The sequence below is a fragment of the Equus asinus genome, chromosome 7 (assembly GCF_041296235.1).
Source record: "Equus asinus isolate D_3611 breed Donkey chromosome 7, EquAss-T2T_v2, whole genome shotgun sequence".
Taxonomy (NCBI): domain Eukaryota; kingdom Metazoa; phylum Chordata; class Mammalia; order Perissodactyla; family Equidae; genus Equus; species Equus asinus.
The window spans coordinates 107790136-107812724 of NC_091796.1; the positions used below are offsets into that span (position 1 = coordinate 107790136).

The window sequence follows — 22589 nt, forward strand, 5'->3', positions numbered from 1 at the left end:
TAGAAGTAAATAACAACTTTGAAGAATCTGTAAACTATTTTTAGAACTTTGCTTGATTTGTATGACATATTGAATACTATCCTGGGGCTTTCTAAGCAGGAACTGAGACATTAAAAACATTTTTTTAAGTTACCTTTGAATTATAATCAATGAAACGTTGAAAATACATTTTCCTAAGTATTGTGATTATCAGAATGTTTTATTTTATGCTGCTAATGAACAGTTCACCTTTCAGCAAATCATGAAGGACAGGTGGATCAATGCAGGGCATGAGGAAGATGAACTTAAACCATTTGTTGAACCAGAACTAGACATCTCAGACCAGAAAAGAATAGGTAATTACTCTGTGCCTGCATGCTCTTGTGTGTACAAGTAACATGTTTCTGTTTTCACTCATGCATATGCCTAAAATGGGAATAATGGGAAGTTGCACATGTTATATGAATCAGCTTATCTGTTTGTCATATTTAGGAACTTACCTACAGTTTCCTGTAATAGCAGTCAGTAACTCAGAAATAAGCCAACCACACATTTATGTTAGAAAATGTATAATCTTTTGGGTCAGATAAAGGAAATTATTTTACCGTATAACACAGTGATTTCTTACCAAAACAAAAGACATAAGCTATATTATGCCCTTCTCTTTTAGATATTATGGTGGGAATGGGATATTCACAAGAAGAAATTCAAGAATCTCTTAGTAAAATGAAATATGATGAAATCACAGCTACATATTTGTTGTTGGGGAGAAAGTCGTCAGAGGTAAGAATAATCAGAAAAAGCTAAAATATCCTTTATGTAAATTATCAGTTTATGTAAATTCTTTTCTTAGTTCTAATTTTTTTAATATGTATATTTTGGTATATTATTTTTTAATTTACCTGCAAATAACAAATTTAACTCCTATGACCATTATGAGCCGCTATTTTAACTCTAAGATAATAACCTTAATGGTGGATATTGTCACAAACTTTGCCTTCATAAGTTAACCTATAGTTGTTAATAGTTTAGAAATGTTGTCAGGTATCAGATGAAGTAGATAGAGCCTTTTAAGTTATGTGAAAAAGCCTAGAAAGAAGATCATAAATAGCTATCCTTTTGTGAGTTTTTCCAGTGGTCAGAAAAATACTTTTGCCTGAGTTTAGGGTTGTTTTTTTTGTACATCTTGATTCTGCTCTCTAAATGAGCTGTTTATGAGCGGTTTGTATGTTATGAGAAGTTTAGTTTCCTAATAAACTATTTGGGTTCGTGTTGTGGTTTGCCCTGTTTTTCTCATTTTCTCTTAGCTGGATGCTAGTGATTCCAGTTCTAGCAGCAATCTTTCACTTGCTAAGGTTAGGCCAAGCAGTGACCTCAACAACAGTACTGGCCAGTCTCCTCACCACAAAGTACAGAGAAGTGTTTCTTCAAGCCAGAAGCAGAGGCGGTACAGTGACCATGGTAAGTTTCAGACCATTCCAGGGTGTTCTCTTAGAGTCTCCCCTTACTTAAAAAGCCTCCTAACATTGGGAAGCAAACTTTTGCTTAGGGCCTATGGAAGCTAGGGATTACCTTGACTTCCCTTCTTGGCATTTCTTTCATAGCAGCCCTACAGGTACTAGCATGATTATCTCAAGGCTCTGATCTCATTCCCTGGGCTTCTGCTGGGTAAGGCCTTGCTGGGGGGAAACCTTACCATTCTCCTGTCTGGGACCCCTGCTTCAGTCTTTAGTTCTCTGTTCACTCTCTTCCCCATCTCTGCATCAGATCTACTTTCTAGAGCAGCACGGTCTAGTATAACTTTCTGTGGTGATGAAAATGTTTTATATCTATACTGTCCAATAGAATAGCCACTAGCCACATGTGGATATGGAGCACTTGAACTGAGGAAATGATTTTCACTTGTGTTTAACTTAAAATTAAATTTGTATAGCCACATGTTGCCAGTGGCTACCATGTTGGACAACACAGCACTGGAGAAGGTGTAGTACCCCACTTTTGCCTTAATTTGTTTAAATTTTTACCGGTGTCATTTTAAGCCACACTCTAGCTGTTGGACTGTCTAAACACCCTCACTGTTAAAATTTTCACCATAGAGGTGAATCTTTTATGAGACTTAGGGCCTTAAAGGTATGCTTACCAAACTTGACAGTTGTTCTACCTTCCCAGCCAGCCCCATGTGTGGGAATCCAGAGACTCTAGCATTTATATGTTTATTTGCCCATAACTATGAATGTTAACATTGCAGGTATTTCCTTTAATTCTAGTATTCTAGGATTCAGAAACCAAATCTACGTTGACCTGGTCTTAAGTTTTAAAAATATATCCTTACATGGAACACCCATTTATCTCTTGTTCAGGTTATTTCCCTTCTCTGGACATTGTCCACCTCCATTCTTTCATCTTGAGATTTGGCACTTAGAACTGCACCGAGCATTCCAGGTGTGGACAGCTTTGGTTTTGTACCAAAAATGATGACACTTTTCTCGCTTTCCATTTCTCTTGCTGCTGATGCCACTTCTCTATGTGGTTTGAGCTGAAGCACATTGTACTGATATTATCAGTAAACTGTCTACCTGTCTGCTATAACAGAGCTCAGAATCTGTTCTGACGCCAGAATTTGTGCTCATGGCATTTGTAAACCAAGTATTGATCTGGGTCTCTGTCTCTTTTGTGTTCATGTTAGTTGCTAACAAGGAGGGGTTTTCAGTGCCTTGTGGACTGCAGGGCAATTAGCAAAGTGCCTACATATTGCTCTAAACTATCTAGTTTAATGGGAATTGTTCCTAAATCCTAGAAAAAAAACTGGTAATAGAGTTTTCTCCTATCTCTAGTGACTATCTTAATAAGTTAATTCTTCCTTAAGCACGCAGATTCCATCTGGATTGGTAATGCCTTTTTCGCCAGCTCAGAAAATTTTAGAGCTAAAAAGGGCTTTAGACATGATGTCATACCCTCACCAAACCCCCGTTTTATCATTAAGGATAAGAGAGCTCACGAAGTCTCCCAAGGTTACATAGAAGTGGGAGCACCTGGGACAGAACCCGGGCCTCGTGGTCTCTCCTGTGGCTCTGTCCACTAACCCGTCCATTACCTCTTGGAGTAGTCTTTTTATAATAATAGTCATCCTTCCTTGGAGCCTCTAATATTAAAAAGCAGTTCATAAAAGCATTTTTCCAGAAATCCATGTATACAGAAAATCACTCACCCAATTCCTCATTCTCTTTTCTTCTTTATGCGGATGAAGATAGTGGTCAACAAAGGAAAGATCTGATTATACCTCTGGCGCTTTTGTTTTAAGTGCTATAAATGAGATAGGTTCTAAATACAGTGTCTAGTAAAGCATTTCTGCTTGATGCCAAGTGAAGGCAGACGAGCCTATAAGCAGATCAGCTTGTAGCTTGTCCTCCCACCTCCTCTCATGTCTCTCCTTGTTCCCTACCTCTAGATGCCAGTGATTTCTATATGTCTGCTTCTGTAAAATCACAACTTAATTTTTATCTGTTTCTTAATTTGGGTCTCATGTGTGAACCCCCTGTACGTGTGTACATGTTTTTCTAGGAGGGGTGGTTTCATCAGATTTTCAAAGAGTTCTTTGTCTTATATATATAAAAGGTAAAGAATCACTAGTTTATTAATCAGTAAATGGTACTGGGGCTGGCTGGTAGTTATCAGAAAAAAAGTAAATTTGCATCCATTTCTCTCATCTTATACAAGGGGAGATTCCGTTTGGAATGAAGATATAAATATAAAAAAATAAAGCTGCAGAAATATTAAAAGAAAACATGAGATATTTTGCTTTTAACTTGGACTAGTGAAGGTCTTTCTAACTATGGCCCCAAACACTAAAAGCCCTGAGAAAAAAGATTTGACAAATATGACTAGTACAGAAAAATCACATTTCCATCTGGTACATCCACACCATGGAATGCTACTCACGCTAAAAAGAAACAAACTATTGATACATGCAACAATTTGGGAGGAATCTCAAGGGAATTATGCTGAGTGGAGGAAAAAAAAAATCTCAAAAGGCTACGTAAAGTTGATTCCATTCATATCACATTCTTCTTCTTCTTCTTCTTCTTTTTTTTTTTTTTTTGAGGAATATTGGCCCTGAGCTAACATCTGTTGCCAGTCTTCCTCTTTTTCCTTGAGGAAGATTGTCGCTGAGCCAACATCCATGCCAATCTTCTGTTTTATGTGGGATGCCGCCACACTGTGGCTTGGTGAGCAGTGCTAGGTCCACGCCCGGGATCCAAACCTGCAAACCCCAGGCCACCGAAGCAGAGCGCGTGAACTTAACCACCACGCCACCAGGCCGGCCCCCATATAACATTCTTGAAATGACAGAATTACAGAGATGGAGAGCAGATTAGTGGTTGCCAGGTTTTAGGGAAAGGGGTTGGGGTGGAAACGAGGTGGCTGTGGCTGTGAAAGGGTAACCCACAAGGTCCTTGAGATAGAACTGTTCTGTGTCTTGACTGGTGGTGGTCACATGAATCTGCACATGTGATTAAAGTGTGTAAAACTAAATACACAGAGGCACAAATGATTCAGGTAAAACTGGAGAAATCTGAATGAATAAGGTCAGTGGATTGTGTCCATGTCAGTTTCCATTCAGAATCTCAAATCTTAAAATTAAAGGATTTTGTATTTTCTAAATAGAAATAAAAGTTTCACAGTAAATCAATAATAACACTAAAAGTTCAGAATATCATTAGACATCTCATGATATTAAGAAGAAAAATAAGCATTAAGGGTAACATCATTCTATACTTGGTTCTTTGGTTTATATGTTAAAATTGCCAAACTTAAGAGCTTAATTGTTGTCCTCTCATAAATAAAATCAAACCCTTATTTACTTTTAACTCTGTTCCAAATAGTTTTGCCATTTAGATTTTTGTCTGAGAAGTAGCTTTTCTGCACCCCACCCTACCCTCTTTTAGACCTAAAATGTCAAGTCTCTTCTACTGTAGACTAAGTGATGAGCATTTGGTGCTGTTCCTTAAGATTACCACTGGACATCGTATATTATGAATATACTAGCTATCTGCTTTATTTCCAAAGTCCTTTAAAGTCTGAATCTCCTGTGCTACTATCGGAGTCTCCAGATGGTTTATTCCAGCACATCAGTTAATTGTTCACCCAAGATGTCCCTAAGTACACCCCTCTTGTGGTGTGACTGGAAACCTCTGCCCACTTCCTCTCTGTCACTTGCATGGGGAACATGCTTTCCTCTCTCTACTTTTATCACCTTTCCCTGTCTACTCAAATTCCTGTTTATCTAGAAGATTATGAGTGCTTTAAAAAAGATCCAAGATTGGGGCTGGCCCCATGGCTGAGGGGTAAGTTCGCGCGCTCCGCTGCAGGCGGCCCAGTGTTTCGTTGGTTCGAATCCTGGGCATGGACATGGCACTGCTCATCAGACCACGCTGAGGCAGCGTCCCACGTGCCACAACTAGAGGGACCCACAACGAAGAATATACAACTATGTACTGGGGGGCTTTGGGGAGAAAAAGGAAAAAATAAAATCTTTTTTAAAAAAAAAAGATCCAAGATAAAACTTCAAAAGAAAGGCCCATAAATCTGTATTGTTCTGTCCCAAAAGGCGAAGGCATCTCTTGTACAAAAAAAGGATGTGATTCACTCAGATGTACCAGGTGAAGCAGTTCATTCTGCATGATGTGTGTGCAAGTTCGTTTGATGAGTTATCTGTACAGTAACACCCCCGAAGATGTTTCCAGTGGACACCTGTCCCTGAAGGTGTTTCCAAAGGACAGCTGTACAAGCTTATTAATAATAATAATAAAAACTTTAGAAAGTTAAGAAGTAATAAGTGGAATTGCAAAATTGAATTCATTGCATAGGGAAAACATTGTACATGAATGGGAAACATCTTAGAGGATTTTGCTGTCTTATATTTTCTTAGATGAATAGCAATCTTAGGTCATCTTACAAAATATATTTATTTCCACAGAATAAAATGTGAAACTGTATTCTCACTTTTAAAAAGCGAACTCTTTATTTTAGCTGGACCAGCTATTCCTTCAGTTGTGGCGTATCCGAAAAGGAGTCAGACCAGCACTGCGGATAGTGACCTCAAAGAAGATGGAATTCCCTCCCGGAAATCAAGCAGTAGTGCTGTTGGAGGAAAGGGAATTGCTCCAGCCAGTCCCATGCTTGGAAATGCCAGTAATCCCAATAAGGCAGATATTCCTGAACGCAAGAAAAGCTCCACTGTCCCTAGTGTAAGTATTGTTGCACTGTAGAGCTTTTCTAGGATTGTAGGGTTGAAATGATACAGACATTTTGCGCCAGTGTTCTCGTCTGCCTGGAATGCCCTCCCCACTAGGCCACCATGCCCAATCTCAACCTGTAGAGATCACTTGCTGCCTTGAAGGGATTTCTTGTTGAGCCCTATCCTACTAGAGGAGTGGTCAGATCCTTTATGTCAAGGGCTGTTCTAGTTATTCTACAAACATCTACCGAGCTTTAGGTTGTGTCAGGCACTGAGAGATGCAAAGACCTCATAGTCTAACAGAGGAAATAAATAAAACCAAATGATGACAGTGCAGACAGGCGACTGCAGACAGAAGCCTGATGGAATCTGTACAGGGCACTGGGAGGTCTGCCTGCCTGTGAGCCAGGGATGTGGTGTTTGCATTGTATCTTCAAAGGGCTCTAACGATAAAAAACGTTGACTGAATCCTTAGGATGTGCCAGGGATCGTGCCAAGTGCTTTTCCATGTATTAGCTAAATTTTAAGGTGAAGAAAAGTTAGGTAACTGCCTAAAATTACAGTGCTAACCTGAATCCATCTCTTGATCCCTACCCTTAACAAAATCTTCCTAGTTAAGTAGGTAGTACTTGTTAAATTAAATTGAGTCTATTGAGTTTCAGAAACTTTTCCATGAATCGAAATGTATTTTGTCTGACCTAACATAGTAATTATTATTCTTAGCACTCCTAAAGTAATTTTAGAAAGAAATTGCAGAGAACGAGCAATCTTAAAGATATTCTGTAACCACGTTTTTCCCTACAAAGTTAACAATGACACAGCCCTCCCTCCGCTCCAGAAAAACCCTAGAGTGAGCCACCCATGTGGAAGTTCTGCTGCTCCCTGTGGGAGTTTTGCATTTGTGCCATTCTGGGGATAGGGTTTCATAAAGGAGCCCAAAGAGTTTTGTCTGCTCCATCCTCTGACCTTGTGCTTTATCAGAGTAAACCCTGTGTGAAAGGGTTTTTATTTTGGCTTCCTATTGCCATCAAATTGGATTGTCATACCATAGCCCTGCAATTTAAATTCAGCCTCCAACATTTGTTGACAGTTACCAGAGGAAGGTGAGGACCTTCCTGCCTTCTCTGTTCTGTGCCTTCATAACTTTCATCCCTATCGCCCTACTCATCTGCACACTGATCTTTTGAAAGTATATCCTGAGCATTATCAGTCACCCATATTTGATTATTTATGAAGGAAAAAAGAAAGATTACTATAATTTTCTCCTGTTAGTCTTCAGGGTTTACCTGTACATGGTCTGCTCATGCTGTGCTTAAAATTGTTCTTATCTGATAAAATTCCTTAGTTGTGACTTGTTCCTTGCTTTTTAATTTTGAAAGTATTAACTTTTTAAAGCTTGATGTGAAATTCACGTGACATATGGTTAACCATTTTGAAGCATACTGTTCAGTGGCATCTAGTACCTTCCCAGTGTTGTGCAACCACCACCTCTCTCTGGTTCCAAATCTTTTTCAACACCCCAGAACACCACCCTGTACCCATTAAGTAATCACTCTCCAGTCCCTCTTCTCCCATCACCTGGCAACTGCTAATCTGCTTTCTCTCTTGTTGGATTTGCCTATTCTGGATATTTCATATAGATGGACTCATACAATATGCAGCCTTTTGTGACTGACTTCTTTGACTCAGCATAATATTTTCAAGGTTCATCTGAGTTGTAGTATGTATCAGTGTTTCATGCCTTTTTGTCTGCCATAGTTTATGTGTCTATTGATGGACATTTAAGTTGTTTCTACCTTTTGGTTATTATGTGTAATGTTGCTATAAACATTTGTGTACAAATTTCTATGTGGGCTTATGTTTTCATTTCTCTTGGATATATATCTAGGAATGAAATTGCTGGGTCATATGGTAATTCTATGGTTAACTTCTTAAGGCACTGCCATACTGTTTTCCACAGCAACTGCACCATTTTACATTCCTACCAGATATGAGAGTTCTTGTATTCCACATCCTTGTCAACCACTTGTTATTTTCTGCTTTTTTATTACAACTGTCCTAGTGGGTGTGATATAGCACTTCATTGTGATTTTGATTTGCATTTCTTTAATGACCAGTGGTGGTCAGCATATTTCCATGTGCTTGTTGGCCATTTGTATGCCTTCTTTGGAGAAATGTCTATTCAGATCCTTTGCCCATTTTTAAATTGGGCTGTTTGTCATTTTTTGGTTGAGTTATAAGAGTTCTTTATGTATTCTGGATATTAAACCTTTACCAAATATATGATTTGCAAATATTTTCTCCTATTTTGTAGGTTCTCTTTTCACATTCTTAATAATGTCATTTGATGCCCAAAAGTTTCTAATTTTGATAAAGTCCAATTTAACTGTTTTTTTCCTCTTGGTACTCATACTTTTGGGTGTGTCATATCTATGAATCTCTTGTCAAATCCAAGGTCTTGCAGATTTACCCCTATATTTCTTCCTAATAGTTTTATTGTTTTATATTTATATCTTTATTTTTATTACTTTTTACTTTATTTGTGTATTTACCTTATATTTATAATCCTTTATAATTTTTTATTTTGAAAGTATTAGCTTTTAGGGCTGGTCCTGTGGTGCAGCAGTTAAGTTCACATGTTCCACTTTGGCGGCCTGGGGTTTACCGGTTCGAATCCCAGGTGCGGACATGACACCGCTTGGCAAAGCCATGCTGTGGTAGGCGTCCCACATATAAAGTAGAGGAAGATGGGCATGGATGTTAGCTCAGGGCCAGTCTTCCTCAGCAAAAAGAGGAGGATTGGCAGCAGATGTTAGCTCAGGGCTAATTTTCCTTCAAAAAAAAAAAGTATTAGCTTTTAAAAATGTGGATCTCTCTATCTTCCTACTTTGTGTTCATCAGTAAATCCATGAGTTATCACTTTATGGATTATTACAGCCAGCTTTTCAGAATTCCTCTGCCACAACCATTTTTCGTTCTTTCTGCCAAGAGAGAGGGCAGAGACCGCTGCCTCCACCCCCTTTTCTGATCTTTTGGCCAGTACTGTTGATATTTTAGTGTAGGTTTATCTGAAAACTGTTTGTTTATTTAGATGAGGGGTTTTTTTCCCCTCATTACATTATACTTAGTTTGACAAAAATGCCTTCTTCTTTTAATAGAGTAATACAACATCTGGCGGAATGACACGGCGAAATACTTACGTTTGCAGTGAAAGAACCACAGCTGATAGACATTCAGTAATTCAGAATGGCAAAGAAAACAGGTATGAAATTTCTCCTGGTTGCAAGAAAATTTGTTTGTCCCAAGAGAAATGGAGGCATGTTAGTTACTTCTCAGTTTTTATAATAATAATTCAAATAGTGATGGTAAGTATTCCCCAACGGTAAGTTAAATTTGAATGCAAATTTTTAACGAGATACTAGAATTCCAAATTTCTCTCATTGTCCAGAACTTGTCCTCCTGGCTAGCTGTGTATGATGATTGAAAAGGTTGAGTTAAACCAGGGAGCTTTCCCAGAGGAGATAGATAGTAAGCTATAGTTTACTTGTAGAATAGTGAATAGGGAAGTGGAGATTATTTTGGGCATATTAGTAACTTGAACAAAGGCTGAAAGGGGTGTGGGTAAGGACCTGAAGCAGGGAGCCAGGTCTCTGGAGGATGTAGAGCACGAGGTAAGGTGGACGAGCCTTCAGTTACAGGTCAGCAGTTTGCCAGAGGGGCCAGGTGGACAAAGTAGTAACATAGGCTCCACCTTAAAAGAGATACAGTTGAGAATCCCAAAGAAATAGAGAGTGCAATCTTCTGAATGATTGTAATCTGGTGAAGAGTCAAGCATACATAAGATAAATGTGATTTAAAATGCTAACAAAGTATTATGTCAGTAAGGAGTGAGCCATATGTAAACAACTTTTGGGGTTACAAAATAAGAGATAGTTAGAGTCAGAAAATCGCAATTAAGTAGATCTAGAGACCATGGGGTAGAGTTAGTTTGGGGGGAGAGAAAAAAGATAAGTTGGATTGGTAGAGTAATTAAATATATTCTATATAAAACAAATTTCCCAGGCTAACATGGATTTTCCTTCTTTCCTTTTGAAAGAATAGTATATAAACTAAATTCATAGTGGTGAGATATAGTCAAAGTGAGCAGATAAGGTTCTGGAGTAGAAATCATAAAGTAAATTCACATCATCTTTCATTGTCCCTTGACCTCTTGACTTGAACATTGTTTGATCATGTCACATTCCCATGTCTAGCATGAAAATTGTTTCTTTTTTTCTGACATTTACTTTCTGAAGTTGCATTGTAAGTTTTCTTTTTCCTTTAGACTTCATTAGTCACATGACACGTTTGATCATTAATTGCTATGACAGCCTAAGCAAAGATTCATCTTTCCCCTTCCTCCTTTAAAACCAGACTCTTTATCATTTCCCTTTTCCACAGATCACTTAAGTTTGAATTGATATGAAGGTAAAAGCTTGTTATGTAAGATAGTGTTGATTTTTCATTGAATTTTTTGAAATATTTACATTCCGGTGTTCTCTTTTCTGATTCCTGTGTGTATTGTTTTAACATTGTCTTTTTCCTTATGATAAAAAACTATTAATAACTTGAGTATAGCAACTGGGCTAGATAGCTTACAAGTAGTGATTGATATATTTATTCCTTAGTAGTAATCTATTCTCTGGTAAACTTTCTTTCGTTGCAGTTACGTTCTCAAACCTATCAAATTGCTTGTAGTTCAGAGTGATTTAATAGAAGACGTCAATAGAAGACTTAATTAGAAGTTTCTAATATGTTAGGGGTTTTAGTCGATAGAACTAGAAAGATGTAGTCTCATGACCCTTCTTCTTTTTACAAATTCTTCTAATTGTTGCACTATCAGATTCCTTTTGAACTTAGAATGCACATTCTCTGAGGTACAGATTCAGACTCTTTAGGAGTTTGTTAAGACCAACCTCCCCCGCTTTGTGTCTGTATGTGTGCATGACATGCTCTTCTAATTCTCCTTCCCTACAATTATTCAGTTCACTCTTTGGAAATAGTTTTAAGAATTCTCTAACTTCTTTGGAGTCATTACCTGTCTGTGTTCTACGTGCCAACACCTTCCTCGTGAGGGCTGACTCCTCCTTATCCTGACCTGTTTGCCTCTGTTAGCATCAGTCATTTAAATGCTTTGCTTTTGAAAGTGTTGTCCGTATCTCATATCAAATAGAGCCTCAGGGGCAAACCACAGAAGACTGGGGCCTAAAATTTTAGTAATATCTCTTTTCTTTTTCTTTCTATCTTACAATTGAATTGAAAAACTGGAAAATTACTGGAGATTTGAGTGCCAAGCTAATGGTCATATTTTTTACTTTCAGTTAAGGCACCAAATGTGACAACTTTCTCATCCTTAAAATAGATGCTTGAGTCATAAATTAGATACTCAGATGACTTCTTAGGCAGATCGTTGCTTTTTCTTCTACATACATATTTTATTCCTTGACTAAAATACTAGTGAGCTACAGGATGCCTGGATCTATGTTAACTTCTGAAAGAAGGACATTAATTTCCACTTTTAGCCTTGAATATGTTGAACTTTTTTCTTATATATGTGAGTATTTATGCAGAATTCCAACATAAGGATGATCATGACTAATAAAACCTGTATGAAAGTTTAAACCAAAGCCTGCATGTCTTAAAAACCCTTCTTCAGCTGTCTTCAAGTCCTACTTTGAACATGGGGTGATGTTTTAAAAGCCTCAGCAAGTGTATTCTCTTTATTGCCACAGGCAATATAATTGATTTTTAATAAATAGTTTTTTCATTTTAAAATTAATTTTATTTATTGATTCTTACTACTGTAATCTTTCTGCTTTATCAGCTTCACTGTGTGAAAAATAAAACTAATCATTGGTGTCTGGGGCTGGCAGAGGTGTAGGTTTTGGCAAATTGTCTCTTTGGCAGGGGCACACATGAGTAGTTTTCTAAGTAAGACTGTTTTGAAACCAGACCTGCTAAAATCCAGAGTACTTTCTGCTGTAATCCTCCTGATTTAATTATTCGACCTTCTTCTGATGTCAGTCTCTGAAAATGGCCCAGTTCCAACATTGACTAACAGTCAGTATAAACTACACGGGAGAAGGTGTAATTATATCTTCAGTTGTATGATTCTGTCAAAATCATGTAGATTTGTAATGAGTCTTAAACCACTTAGCACAGACACTGACACATAGTGCTCAACAAATACTGGCTTTCATTATTATAATAAACAGCTCTGATATGAATGTGAAGAATTTTCTCTTTTTTTCCTTTTTTTTTTTTTTTTTTTGGTGAGGAAGATTCACCCTAAGCTGACATCTGTTGCAAATCTTCCTCTTTTTTTTTTGGCTTGAGGAGGATTAGCCCTGAGCTAACGTCTATGCCAGTCTTCCTTTATTTTGTATGTGGATCACTGCCTCAGCATGGCTGATGAGTGGGTAGGTCCACACACAGGATCTGAACCCATGAACACAGGCCACTGTAGTAGAGTGCACCAAACTTAACCACTATGCCACCAGGCCAGCCCTGTGAAGAATATTCTTAGTTTACACTGACTATACCTAATCTCTCAACTTAGTAATGTTGCCAACCAAGCCCTATAACATAGACACTCTGTCCTCTTTCATATGCTTTTAGATATCTGTGGGAGACTATTGAAAATGTGTTCATTTGAGGAACCCCAAAGAAGCAGGGTGATGTTGTTATAATAAAGCACAACAATCTTTCCAAAGAAGTTTTAGGTATTTGATATCATACGTAAAATTTTAAAATTATAAAGTGGCTCTATTATTTTATCCATTTATCCACTTGTCCTGCATCAAGACACAGGGATTGAGCAGAGAAGGTTTGATCATAGTTAACACATGTATCTTTTGGAGTGTATTTTTAATTCTGCTTTTGCCCAATCAATGAGCATGTTTTGAATCAGCAACCAAAACATTTCATGTCAGAATGTTCTGATACAGGATAGGTATCATATCAAACAAATTGAAAATACCTGTCCTTTAGTAACCATAAGTGAATTAAGAGTTTTTTTAAAAAAAAAAGAGGGCTGGCCCTGTCACTGAGTGGTTAAGTTCGCGCACTCTGCTTCAGTGGCCCAGGGTTCACCAGTTCGGATCCTAGGCGCAAACATGGCACGGCTCATCAAGCCATGCTGAGGTGGCATCCCACATGCCACAACTACAAGGACCCACAACTTAAAAAATATATACACCTATGTACCAGGGGCGCTTTGGGGAGAAAAAGGAAAAATAAAATCATAAAAAAAAAAAAAAAAAAATGATCAGACATAAATATCAAGCAGTTAGGAAGATTAATATGAACTCATGCAACATGAATTTTAAGAAACTCATTATTTCTGTAAGTTTAGGTTTAAAAATGGTTCTTCCTTGGACCCAGAACTACTGAAAATGTAATGCAGCTTATTTAGCTTGTTGTGGGCTAGTCTCTGAAGTAGTATCATTATCTTTAACACTTTTCTGGAGGGAAAATTTTGTCCAGCTTTCACAAGAAACAACTTGATGAACTTCCAAAATATGCGACCAGTTGTGATGTTGGGATTGTCTATTATAAACAAAATTTTTGTGAGTTTGATTGTACAAACATGAAATTCAGTAGTTACTGAGTTTACTGTTTCCTTAATCAATGTGCTAGGCCTTCTGTAGAAATCAAAAAAACACATTTGTTTTCTTGCTTTCTTTGTGTAATTCTTGATATGACATGGATTAAATTTCTAAAGAAATAATTCACTTAATTGCCTTTAAGCTTAGTACGTCAAAAAAATTAATAATTTGTATTGAAAATATCAATTTACACTTCCTTTCTAGAATGGTCTCCAACTTGAAGGAGGGTCACTTTTTTGCTCCAAAGCCTCTGTCCAAACAGTCTTGCCATGCTTGTATACCTTGTAGATGTTGCCTATACTGTCCCACCAGTGAGCAGTGTGCTTTGCGGGGAATAGGTGGAACGTCTCCTTGCTTGGTATGCTGACTAAAAGCCTTTCCTTCTCCAGAGTCTTTGGAACCATATATTCTCCAGGGAAAAAGCCAAACACCCCGACCTCCCCTTCTTCTCTCCTTTTCTTAATGCATCCATTGATTCCAGCTCCTCATTTGAGCAAGAGGAATGTCAGCAGCTGGGCAGGGGTTAAAGTGCGTTGACCCTTGACCTGTCCTGAACAGATAATAGAGCACAAAAGACAGTTGTATTTGTCTATAACTTGTTAATAAAGTAAAATAATATAGTATATATATATGTATATGTATGTCTGTATGTATGTATTGGGAACAACCAGGCATTTCTTCAGATAGTTGAATCAGTTAGGACTCTGTGTGTTGCAGGTGACAGAAAGCTGGTCCAAACAAGCTTAAATTTAAAAAGTTATCTCTTGAGTTCCGATATAGTCCAGAAATAGAGTCAGGTCCATCTAATAGTTCTGCTTCCTCTGTAGTAGTTCCCTGGTTGGGCTCGGCAGCATCAGACTTAACTTCTTCCCACACTCAGCTCTGCTCAAACAGAAGCCCTGGGCTTGTCTCCTTGGTCTGTGTTGGTCTGGCTCTGGCCATGTGCCTGGCTCTAAACATGTCATTAGGCGGGATAGCTGCGAAGGTCTGGGGTGGAATCAGCAACATCTAGAGCCCAGGAACCTGCTTCCCCCAAGTATTGTTGCCACAGGAAAAGAGTGGGTGCTAAGTGGCAAAAACACAAAAGTGAATCTATTTTTATCTTTATGAGACATTTGTTTCCAGTTCTGCGACTATATTAGAGCCACTCTCCCAAATCAGGGCAGAATTCCCAAACAAAAATGCGGGGACAAGCAGATCTTCTTGAGCAATGTATTATAAAGACCCAGCTCCCTCATTTTAGGACTACCAGAATTCTAGTGACTCATTTCATTAACTTACGTTTTCAATTAGGAGAGCATTTATTGAGCACCTGCTCTGTCTGAAGACTTTCTGCTGACACTGAGGACACGCTGATGAGACTGCGGGCCATGTTTTCAGGGCGCTTAAGCAGGGAAGGGTCACCATGATACAGTGTGGTGTGCCACAGCAGGTGCATGCACTAAATACACGGGAGGAAACGATGAACTCCTGATGTGTGAGGGTGTCAGGGAAGAATTCCTGGACAGGATGACCTCTGGGTTGAATTTTGATGAAAACAGGAAGATGCCAGCTCTCCAGGCACAGAGGATAGTTCCTGAAAAAGTTTTTGACCTGATGCATGACCCAGGGACAGCACATCGTCAGGAGAGCCAGAAGGTTGAGTTTTGTGAGATAACAATAGAAGGTTAAGCTTGGAGAGCTGGCAGGGGCCAGGCTGTGAGTGCCTGAGGATGTGACTTGGATGCCACAGTGAGAAGTTTAAACTTGTTCCTGAAGTTGCAGTGTGCTTTTGTATAAGCAGATGAGTGACAAGGTCAGGTTTGTGTTTTAGGAGTTCACAGCTTTATGGTAGACAGATTGGAAGGTGTGCCCCTGAAGGCCAGGACACCAGTGAAGACAGATGCTGAGTAATGGGCCTGTGAGAGAGCTGAGGCTCTAAACTAAGACCCTGGGAGTAGAAGTGGAGGGTAGGAAGTTGACACCAACCAGGTGTCACAGTGGCTCTGGATATGGGCATGAGGCGGAAAAACCTGATGGTTTCTAGATTTCAGGCTTTAAAAGGATTTCTGCAGAAAGAAAGACAGTGAAAGAGTATGATCAGAATTCTAAATCCTTGATTATCCTTAAAGGAAAGAAACTGCCCCTTTGGAATTCCAAGGACACAGTGACTGAGCTGGAATTAAGGAGTAGCCTGGTCATAGTGAGACTCACGTAGGTAGTTTTGTCCCGTAGCTATGTTTGCCAGGTGAAACTGCAGACTTCCAGCCGTTTCTCTTGCTGTTTCTCTGTCTGTATACAGTTAATTTGCTCTTATAGTTTTCCCACCTGAAAAAGGGGACTCTGTTGACCCCTTAGGAATTTTGACTACTGTGTATAAAGAAGTCAATGTCCTTTGAGTAGGAGGATTTTCAGCTATATTTAAACAACACATAGGATACTTTGATAACAGCCAGTCACTATATGCATAATTTGACTAGTCCATTTAAAATATTTCAGTGTGCTTTGGGAACAGGTTAAGAGCACAGTGTGCTTATGTTATCGATTGACTTTACCACTTTGATATGAATGGCGACATCTTTTTTAGCATAAGCTTTATACCTAGCTCGGAAGACATTGTCCCTCTTGCATAAATAATCAAACATGTAAAATGTTATTTTCTTTAAAGCTAATAAACTTTTTAAATTACTGTTTGAAAAATAGATACAGGTTAGCAGCTGCTCCAGAATCCCCAAAACAAGTTTAAGAGATTTTTATTCTTTGACAAAAATGAGATGGTTTGGGGAGGAAGGTATGTGCTTTAAACAACAGGTTGCTCTTATTGTCACTGGTCCATCATACTGTTGTTTCTGCCTTTGCCTGAACCCAAACCCCCTCCCAGCCTGACAGAAATGTTCGCTTACGCAGCTAGCCCTGCCTCAGTTTGTACCACATCTTCCACCTGTCGGCTGAGACATCAGAAGTCGATGTCCATGTCAGCCTCTGGGCACCCCAAGATGATGTTACCTCCAATAGACAGTGAAGGAGATAACTTCAAGGCTATGTAAGAACAATGCACATTCCTTGTGAAACTAATGTGTACCCACTGCTTCTTAATTTTGTGCTGTGGATTATAGTCCAAGATTTTGTTACAGTTGTCCACAAAGTGTCCTTCTTGTGTGTGGTTTCAGTTAAGCACATCCTGTCTCATGGTGTCCTTGGTCATCTGTGTGTGTCTTCATGCCTTATGCATACTACAAAGGGTGTAAGAAATTCCCCCTCCTCTCCAAGTTGCTTTCAGCATGTGGAATTTTATACTTAGGCCTTTTGTGTGCTTCCAAAACTTTTTAGTTGCCTGTTCTTCAATTTCACCTGCATAGCCTTTTATTTCTTTTATATTTGCAAGGTTCTCTGCATGTAAGCAATTTGAGAGGGAAGCAAAGGAAACAGCTTGAGTTAGCCATTTTTTGTTCTAGAATTTCCCTGCGTTAATCTTGTCCTTGAAAGTACGTATGTACTCTTCCCTTAAACTCCATGAGGCTTTGTTTCATTAGATACTATTCCTTTGGTACCCTTTCCCATTTAACTTACCTTTTGTTCCTAAGTCCTGTAAAATACCCCTTGGACCTGGATTTATTATAACTGCTTTTCTCCACTGTATATAAAAGATATATTGTGATTGTAAATCTTTGTGTGCCATGTTTGCCACAGAGCCAGGATTTTGTGAACAAAGATGTAAGAATTTATTACTTTCTGATCTCGTAGCACTATTCCTGATCAGAGAACTCCAGTTGCTTCAACACACAGTATTAGCAGTGCCACCACCCCAGATCGAATCCGCTTCCCAAGAGGCACTGCAAGTCGTAGCACTTTCCACGGCCAGCCCCGGGAGCGGCGAACTGCAACATATAATGGCCCGCCAGCCTCGCCCAGCCTGTCCCATGAAGCCACACCATTGTCACAGACTCGAAGCCGAGGCTCCACTAATCTTTTTAGTAAATTAACTTCAAAACTCACAAGGAGGTAAGTGCCAGGCGGCGCTGGTTGTTTGGAGCAAATGCAAGAGCAAAAAGAGAAATGTCTTCTCCTCTGTTGTGTGAAGCCACTGCCCAGATGCTGTTCATTTTGTCTTTAGCTCATCTGTTTCTGGTTTATTTATCTAATTTTATACTTGAAAACCTCTTAGAATAGAAATTACAAAGTTCAAAGTCTTTTCACAACACTCAAAGTTCTGAAGCACTTGGGAGGTTGTTCTTTAATTATTGTTCCTTTTGATTACACATCTCTCCACAGGGCATGTAACCTGCAGTTTAGCAAAACCCTAGATCCACTGTAGGCGGGGGCCTGGCGCTCTGTAAGCAGTCCCTGAAGAACACATTATACAATGTAATCATCCCCAGACACAGAGGAGAGAAATGTTTCCTCGTCTCTCATTTCATTTCATTTCATTGTCATTGAGGAGCACTGAGTTTCTTAGAGTCTAAATCTTGAAGTTTCTCTCTGTTGGTCTCAGTAAATTATAGTGAAAACAAGGTAACTTTCTTAATTGCTGTAGTTTTGGAGACAAAGTGCCTGGTTTATTCTTAGAAAGAAACTAGTATCTGGTCATGTATAAAATCCTTCATGTGTCCAGCAGACTATCATTTTGGGTTTTGGGAAATCTCTAAGGGTTCCTGAGGTGCTTTAACTTTGTTTCCATAATCTAGTCTGGAGGTTGCAAAAGCCTAGAAACACTGACTGCTACAAGAGAAAAAAGAAAAGATACCACTTTGCACCCACCATAAGCAAATAGCCCAAGGCATCTTTAGCCAGGGCCACACCCAGGAAACCTGAGAACCCCTGCAGTTCCTGGACTCCCAGAGGAAATTCTTTGAAATTAAACCTCACTATAGATTAGTATGTGCAAGGTTTGTCTTCAGGTTTGTCTGTTACAGACCTTCTTCATCATCTTTTCTTACTCACAGAACAAAGGTAGGGTCTTCTCAGAATCTAAAATGATTGATGCCCTCGTCTTTGTTTCTCTGCACTCCCTCTGGCCCATGAGCCTATACTGCTCTGTTTCATGCCATCTTTGTTATTTAACCTGCAAGCTAAGTACCACTTTTCAATCCCCTTATTTCCTCCAGTAGTTTTATTTTATTTTAGAGCAATCATCTAAAACTTAGACGAGTCACATTTAACTGTCTTTCCTCAGATGATCTGTTTGTTGTCAGGGCATTGAATACCAGATTAGGGAGGACTTCTGATGTTAGCATTGACTAGAGGTCACAGGAGTCAAAAGGTTCCAGTCTACCCTCTTATTCTCTTCTGAACCCCTTTGCTCAGACACCCCATTCCAGACTGGGCAGAAGAGCAGAATCGTCTATAAAGGGCCTTGCCAGGTTTGGGGCACCCATTCGTGACCAGCGAGAGAGAGAGTGAATTCAAGTCTGGTGACTTCCAGAAGAATTCATTCCTTCCTTTCAGAGTTATCCCATGGCCTATGCCAGGCTGCCCTGTCCCCCAGTTCCTTCCTCGGGGACTAGGCTGAAATGGAATCTGCTTCTGAAATTTGAGTGGTAGCAGATGGAGCCAGGTATCATTCACCTGGCTGATTACCTGCCTGACCCTGCTTAATATCAACTCATGTTTTGCCCTCTGAGCCCCAAGCACAACAGGGATGTCCAGCAGTCAGGTCTGTCTAAGCTTTAGTTAAAGGACAGTCAGTTTTGTGACTCTTTGGTCTATAACAGGCTCTTTAAATAAAACCTTGCACATCATTAAAATTCTTCAGTCTGTCTCCTTTGTGTGCATTTTTTTTTGTCATCTTAATATTATCGGTGATAAAAAATAATATCAGCTGCCATTTATTGAATGCTTACTAGATGCTAAGTTAAATAGACATAGATGTATAGATATACTCGTTTTACATATATAAATATGTATGTGTGTATACACACACATTTTCTCTCACATACTCATTTAATCTCCACAGTCTACCCTGTGGAGAAGATATTATCCCAGTTTCATAGAAGAAATAGGTGAGGTTCAGAGAGATTAAGGCACATGTTCAAGATCCTATGGCAGAAATGTGCTGAGCCAGGTCTGTGGCTCCAGAAGAAGCCCTTGCAGCCGCTCCCTTGTGCTCCCTTGTGGAGAAAACCGTAAAGGACTGTTGCAGGCAGGAGCCCTTTTCCCGCATTTTTTAATTGTATGTATTCATCTATTTGAATTGAAATTGGAGACTGAAGTTTCCTATTAAAACAAAAATTCTAGGGAGTGCCCTTGTATTTGCTAGATAGGATGCTGCCTGAGTCATGAATTGCTTAATGAAACCAATTAGATCTTCAAAAGAAAACACAAAAACAAAAATTCTAGGGTATCATCTTATTTTATAATTTCCAGGCGATTTCCACCCCTAAATTTTTGCAGAAGGATAGTCTTCTGTTTGGTAAAGTTTGCAGACTGAGGTCTGTAGTCTCCCTTCACTTGTAGACAGTTCATTCTTAAAAACAAAGTCCATGCTGCTGTGTCAGCCTTCTTATCCTCCCCTGACGATAATTCCTAGGATTACAGTTCTAGTGTCTGAAAGTCTCAGGTGTTTACACTTAGGTGCTGCAAAGGAGAGTGACTGCCAGTGACTTGGTGGGAAGAGGTCTGGCCTCAGAAAACCCACACTGCTCCTAGCCCTGCCCTGGACATGTGTGGCTTGGAGAGCTTGGGCTCTGCGGTGCTTTGCAGTCAGAAGAAGCAAGGCTTTCCCTTCCTGGGGCCAGGCCTGGTCTGCTTGGGCACTCAGTGCCACCTGTACCCTGGAAGCAGAGCGGTCCTGGCATGGATGCAGGGACTCTGCACCCCAGATTCATCCGTGTGGCCCCAGGCACAGTGGGAGGGCCTCAGTCCTGCAGCTTCCTCTCCTTTATCCCTTAAGGGATTCATGGGAGGAAAAGTTAAGAAAAAGAGTCCTGTGGTACTTGACCAATAACCCTGACTTTTCTCAGGTTGAAAATTTGAAAACAAAAATACATTTTCAAGACCTTTTAGTCAATTTTCAACTAAAATAATCTTTTGAATAATACTGCTTTATATTTATGCAGTGCTTAATTATGTACAAAATATTTTCACTTATTATCTTCTCTACTGTGCATAACCCTGCTGTGTACCACTTTTGATCTGATTATGAAAGTGGCTGGCAGTTATCTACCGTAGTTAGATATTTTTTAAATTGCTCAGTATCTGGAGCAATGCCAGCGTTATCCCAAATTAGGGGGAAAAAAATCCAAGGAATTCATTAATTCGGTCAGTCACTCAGCAAATACATGTGAGTGCCTGCTGGGTTCAGTCGCAGAACTGGGTTTTAGAAATGGTTTGATGGGCCCAGCCTGCACTTGCCTGGAAACGCTGATAGCATGATAATACAAGCCTGAGTCATAGTTGGAAATTTTTTTGTCAGATTCTGTTCAATACAACCTAAGCATCTTCTTAAATTTTCTTAATAAGCAGAGTTACTACTTTTAAATACAACTCTTCCAGTTTAATACATAAAACATAAAATGCAACCCCCTCTGTTACCTTGTCATTTAGTTTTCATTTTGATAGCTAAAACTCTGAAAAGCCTACTTCATTTTAAACCCTAAGAAGTTATTTTTTTTCCTCAAAAAGTGATTTTTATCATACCACTGTGACAGACATTCTGTTAATATTTAAATCATATTCCTAAAGTAATGATTCTCCTAATGGTTAAATGTTATATAATGAAATTTTTAATGTTTTATACAAAGATGAGATTTTTGTTCATAAGATAATTCTGAAGAAAATTGAGAAATGTTGTTACTAGTACATTGCAAATGACTTAAGTCATTTCTTTAACACAAGATGTCGAATTTTATTATCTTAAAGTATATCCATCTGAAGATCCTTAGTAAATTTGATTACAGCCAGTGGCAATATTTACTGCTGAATTTTTTCTTACCAGTACAGATTTTTTATATTTCTAATTAAAAGATCACATACTCTGGGCCAACCTGGTGGTATAGTGATTAAGTTCACGTGCTGCCTTTTCGCAGCCTGGGGTTTGTGGGTTCAGATCCCCAGCACAGACCTACGCGCCACTCATCAAGCCACGCTGTGGTGGCATCCCACATAAGAAAATAGAGGAATATTGGCACGGATGTTAGCTCAGGGTGAATCTTCATCCCCCCAAAATAAAAAGATCACATACTCAATTACCTGCAATAATTTTACTTTTTCAACAAATGTCACTGTTTTATTGTTTATTGGCTAGAAGAGGAGCCCTGTTTTATTTGTTGTTTTTCTTTTTCTCTGTAATTGACTAGATTTTCTCTTTAATTTATGTAAGTCATTTTTGTTAATTTTTTTTTTTTGGCTTAATTTCTTTTAGAAACATGTCATTCAGGTTTATCAAAAGGTAGGATTTATGTATACACATTTTTTTTCAATCCTCACCCCAAAATGGCTCCTGCAATTAACATCAGGTTTGGCTTTCTAGCCCTGTTTTTTTTTCTTTAAAACTAAACTTTCTGCTGAGAACTAAATACTTATTTCTTTGAGAGGAAACTGTGGGAAGAGATAAATTAACTGTCGGGCATTTTTAAAGGGACTGTGGCACCCCTGTAACAAGAGGCCTACGCATGCTCTGTGCATTTTCTTTCTTTGGTAGAATTATTTAGCATCCAAATAATTCTGTCTTTACTAATAACACTTAGCATGCTTCTGTTTGAAGAATGAGATGTTCAGTAACATTGATGTACAATTCATGATTAGCCTCA

At 38.9% G+C, this 22589-nt stretch overlaps 1 protein-coding gene across 18 annotated transcripts in view; it reads left to right on the top strand.

The window, feature by feature from the left end:
* The window catches only part of MARK3 (microtubule affinity regulating kinase 3), a 110289-nt gene that overhangs the window by 82426 nt on the left and 5274 nt on the right, over positions 1 to 22589 (top strand). For 4 of the 18 annotated variants that reach the window (XM_070514395.1, XM_070514387.1, XM_070514397.1 and 1 more), the window contains 8 exons: positions 236 to 335; positions 650 to 762; positions 1287 to 1440; positions 6010 to 6227; positions 9376 to 9479; positions 16724 to 16885; positions 17587 to 17844; positions 22202 to 22228. In XM_070514395.1, the coding sequence (XP_070370496.1) occupies positions 236 to 335; positions 650 to 762; positions 1287 to 1440; positions 6010 to 6227; positions 9376 to 9479; positions 16724 to 16885; positions 17587 to 17844; positions 22202 to 22228 (1136 nt within the window). The remainder of the gene's footprint in view (positions 1 to 235; positions 336 to 649; positions 763 to 1286; positions 1441 to 6009; positions 6228 to 9375; positions 9480 to 16723; positions 16886 to 17586; positions 17845 to 22201; positions 22229 to 22589) is intronic. The other 14 variants (XM_014854492.3, XM_014854494.3, XM_070514394.1 and 11 more) reach the window with 7 other exon arrangements.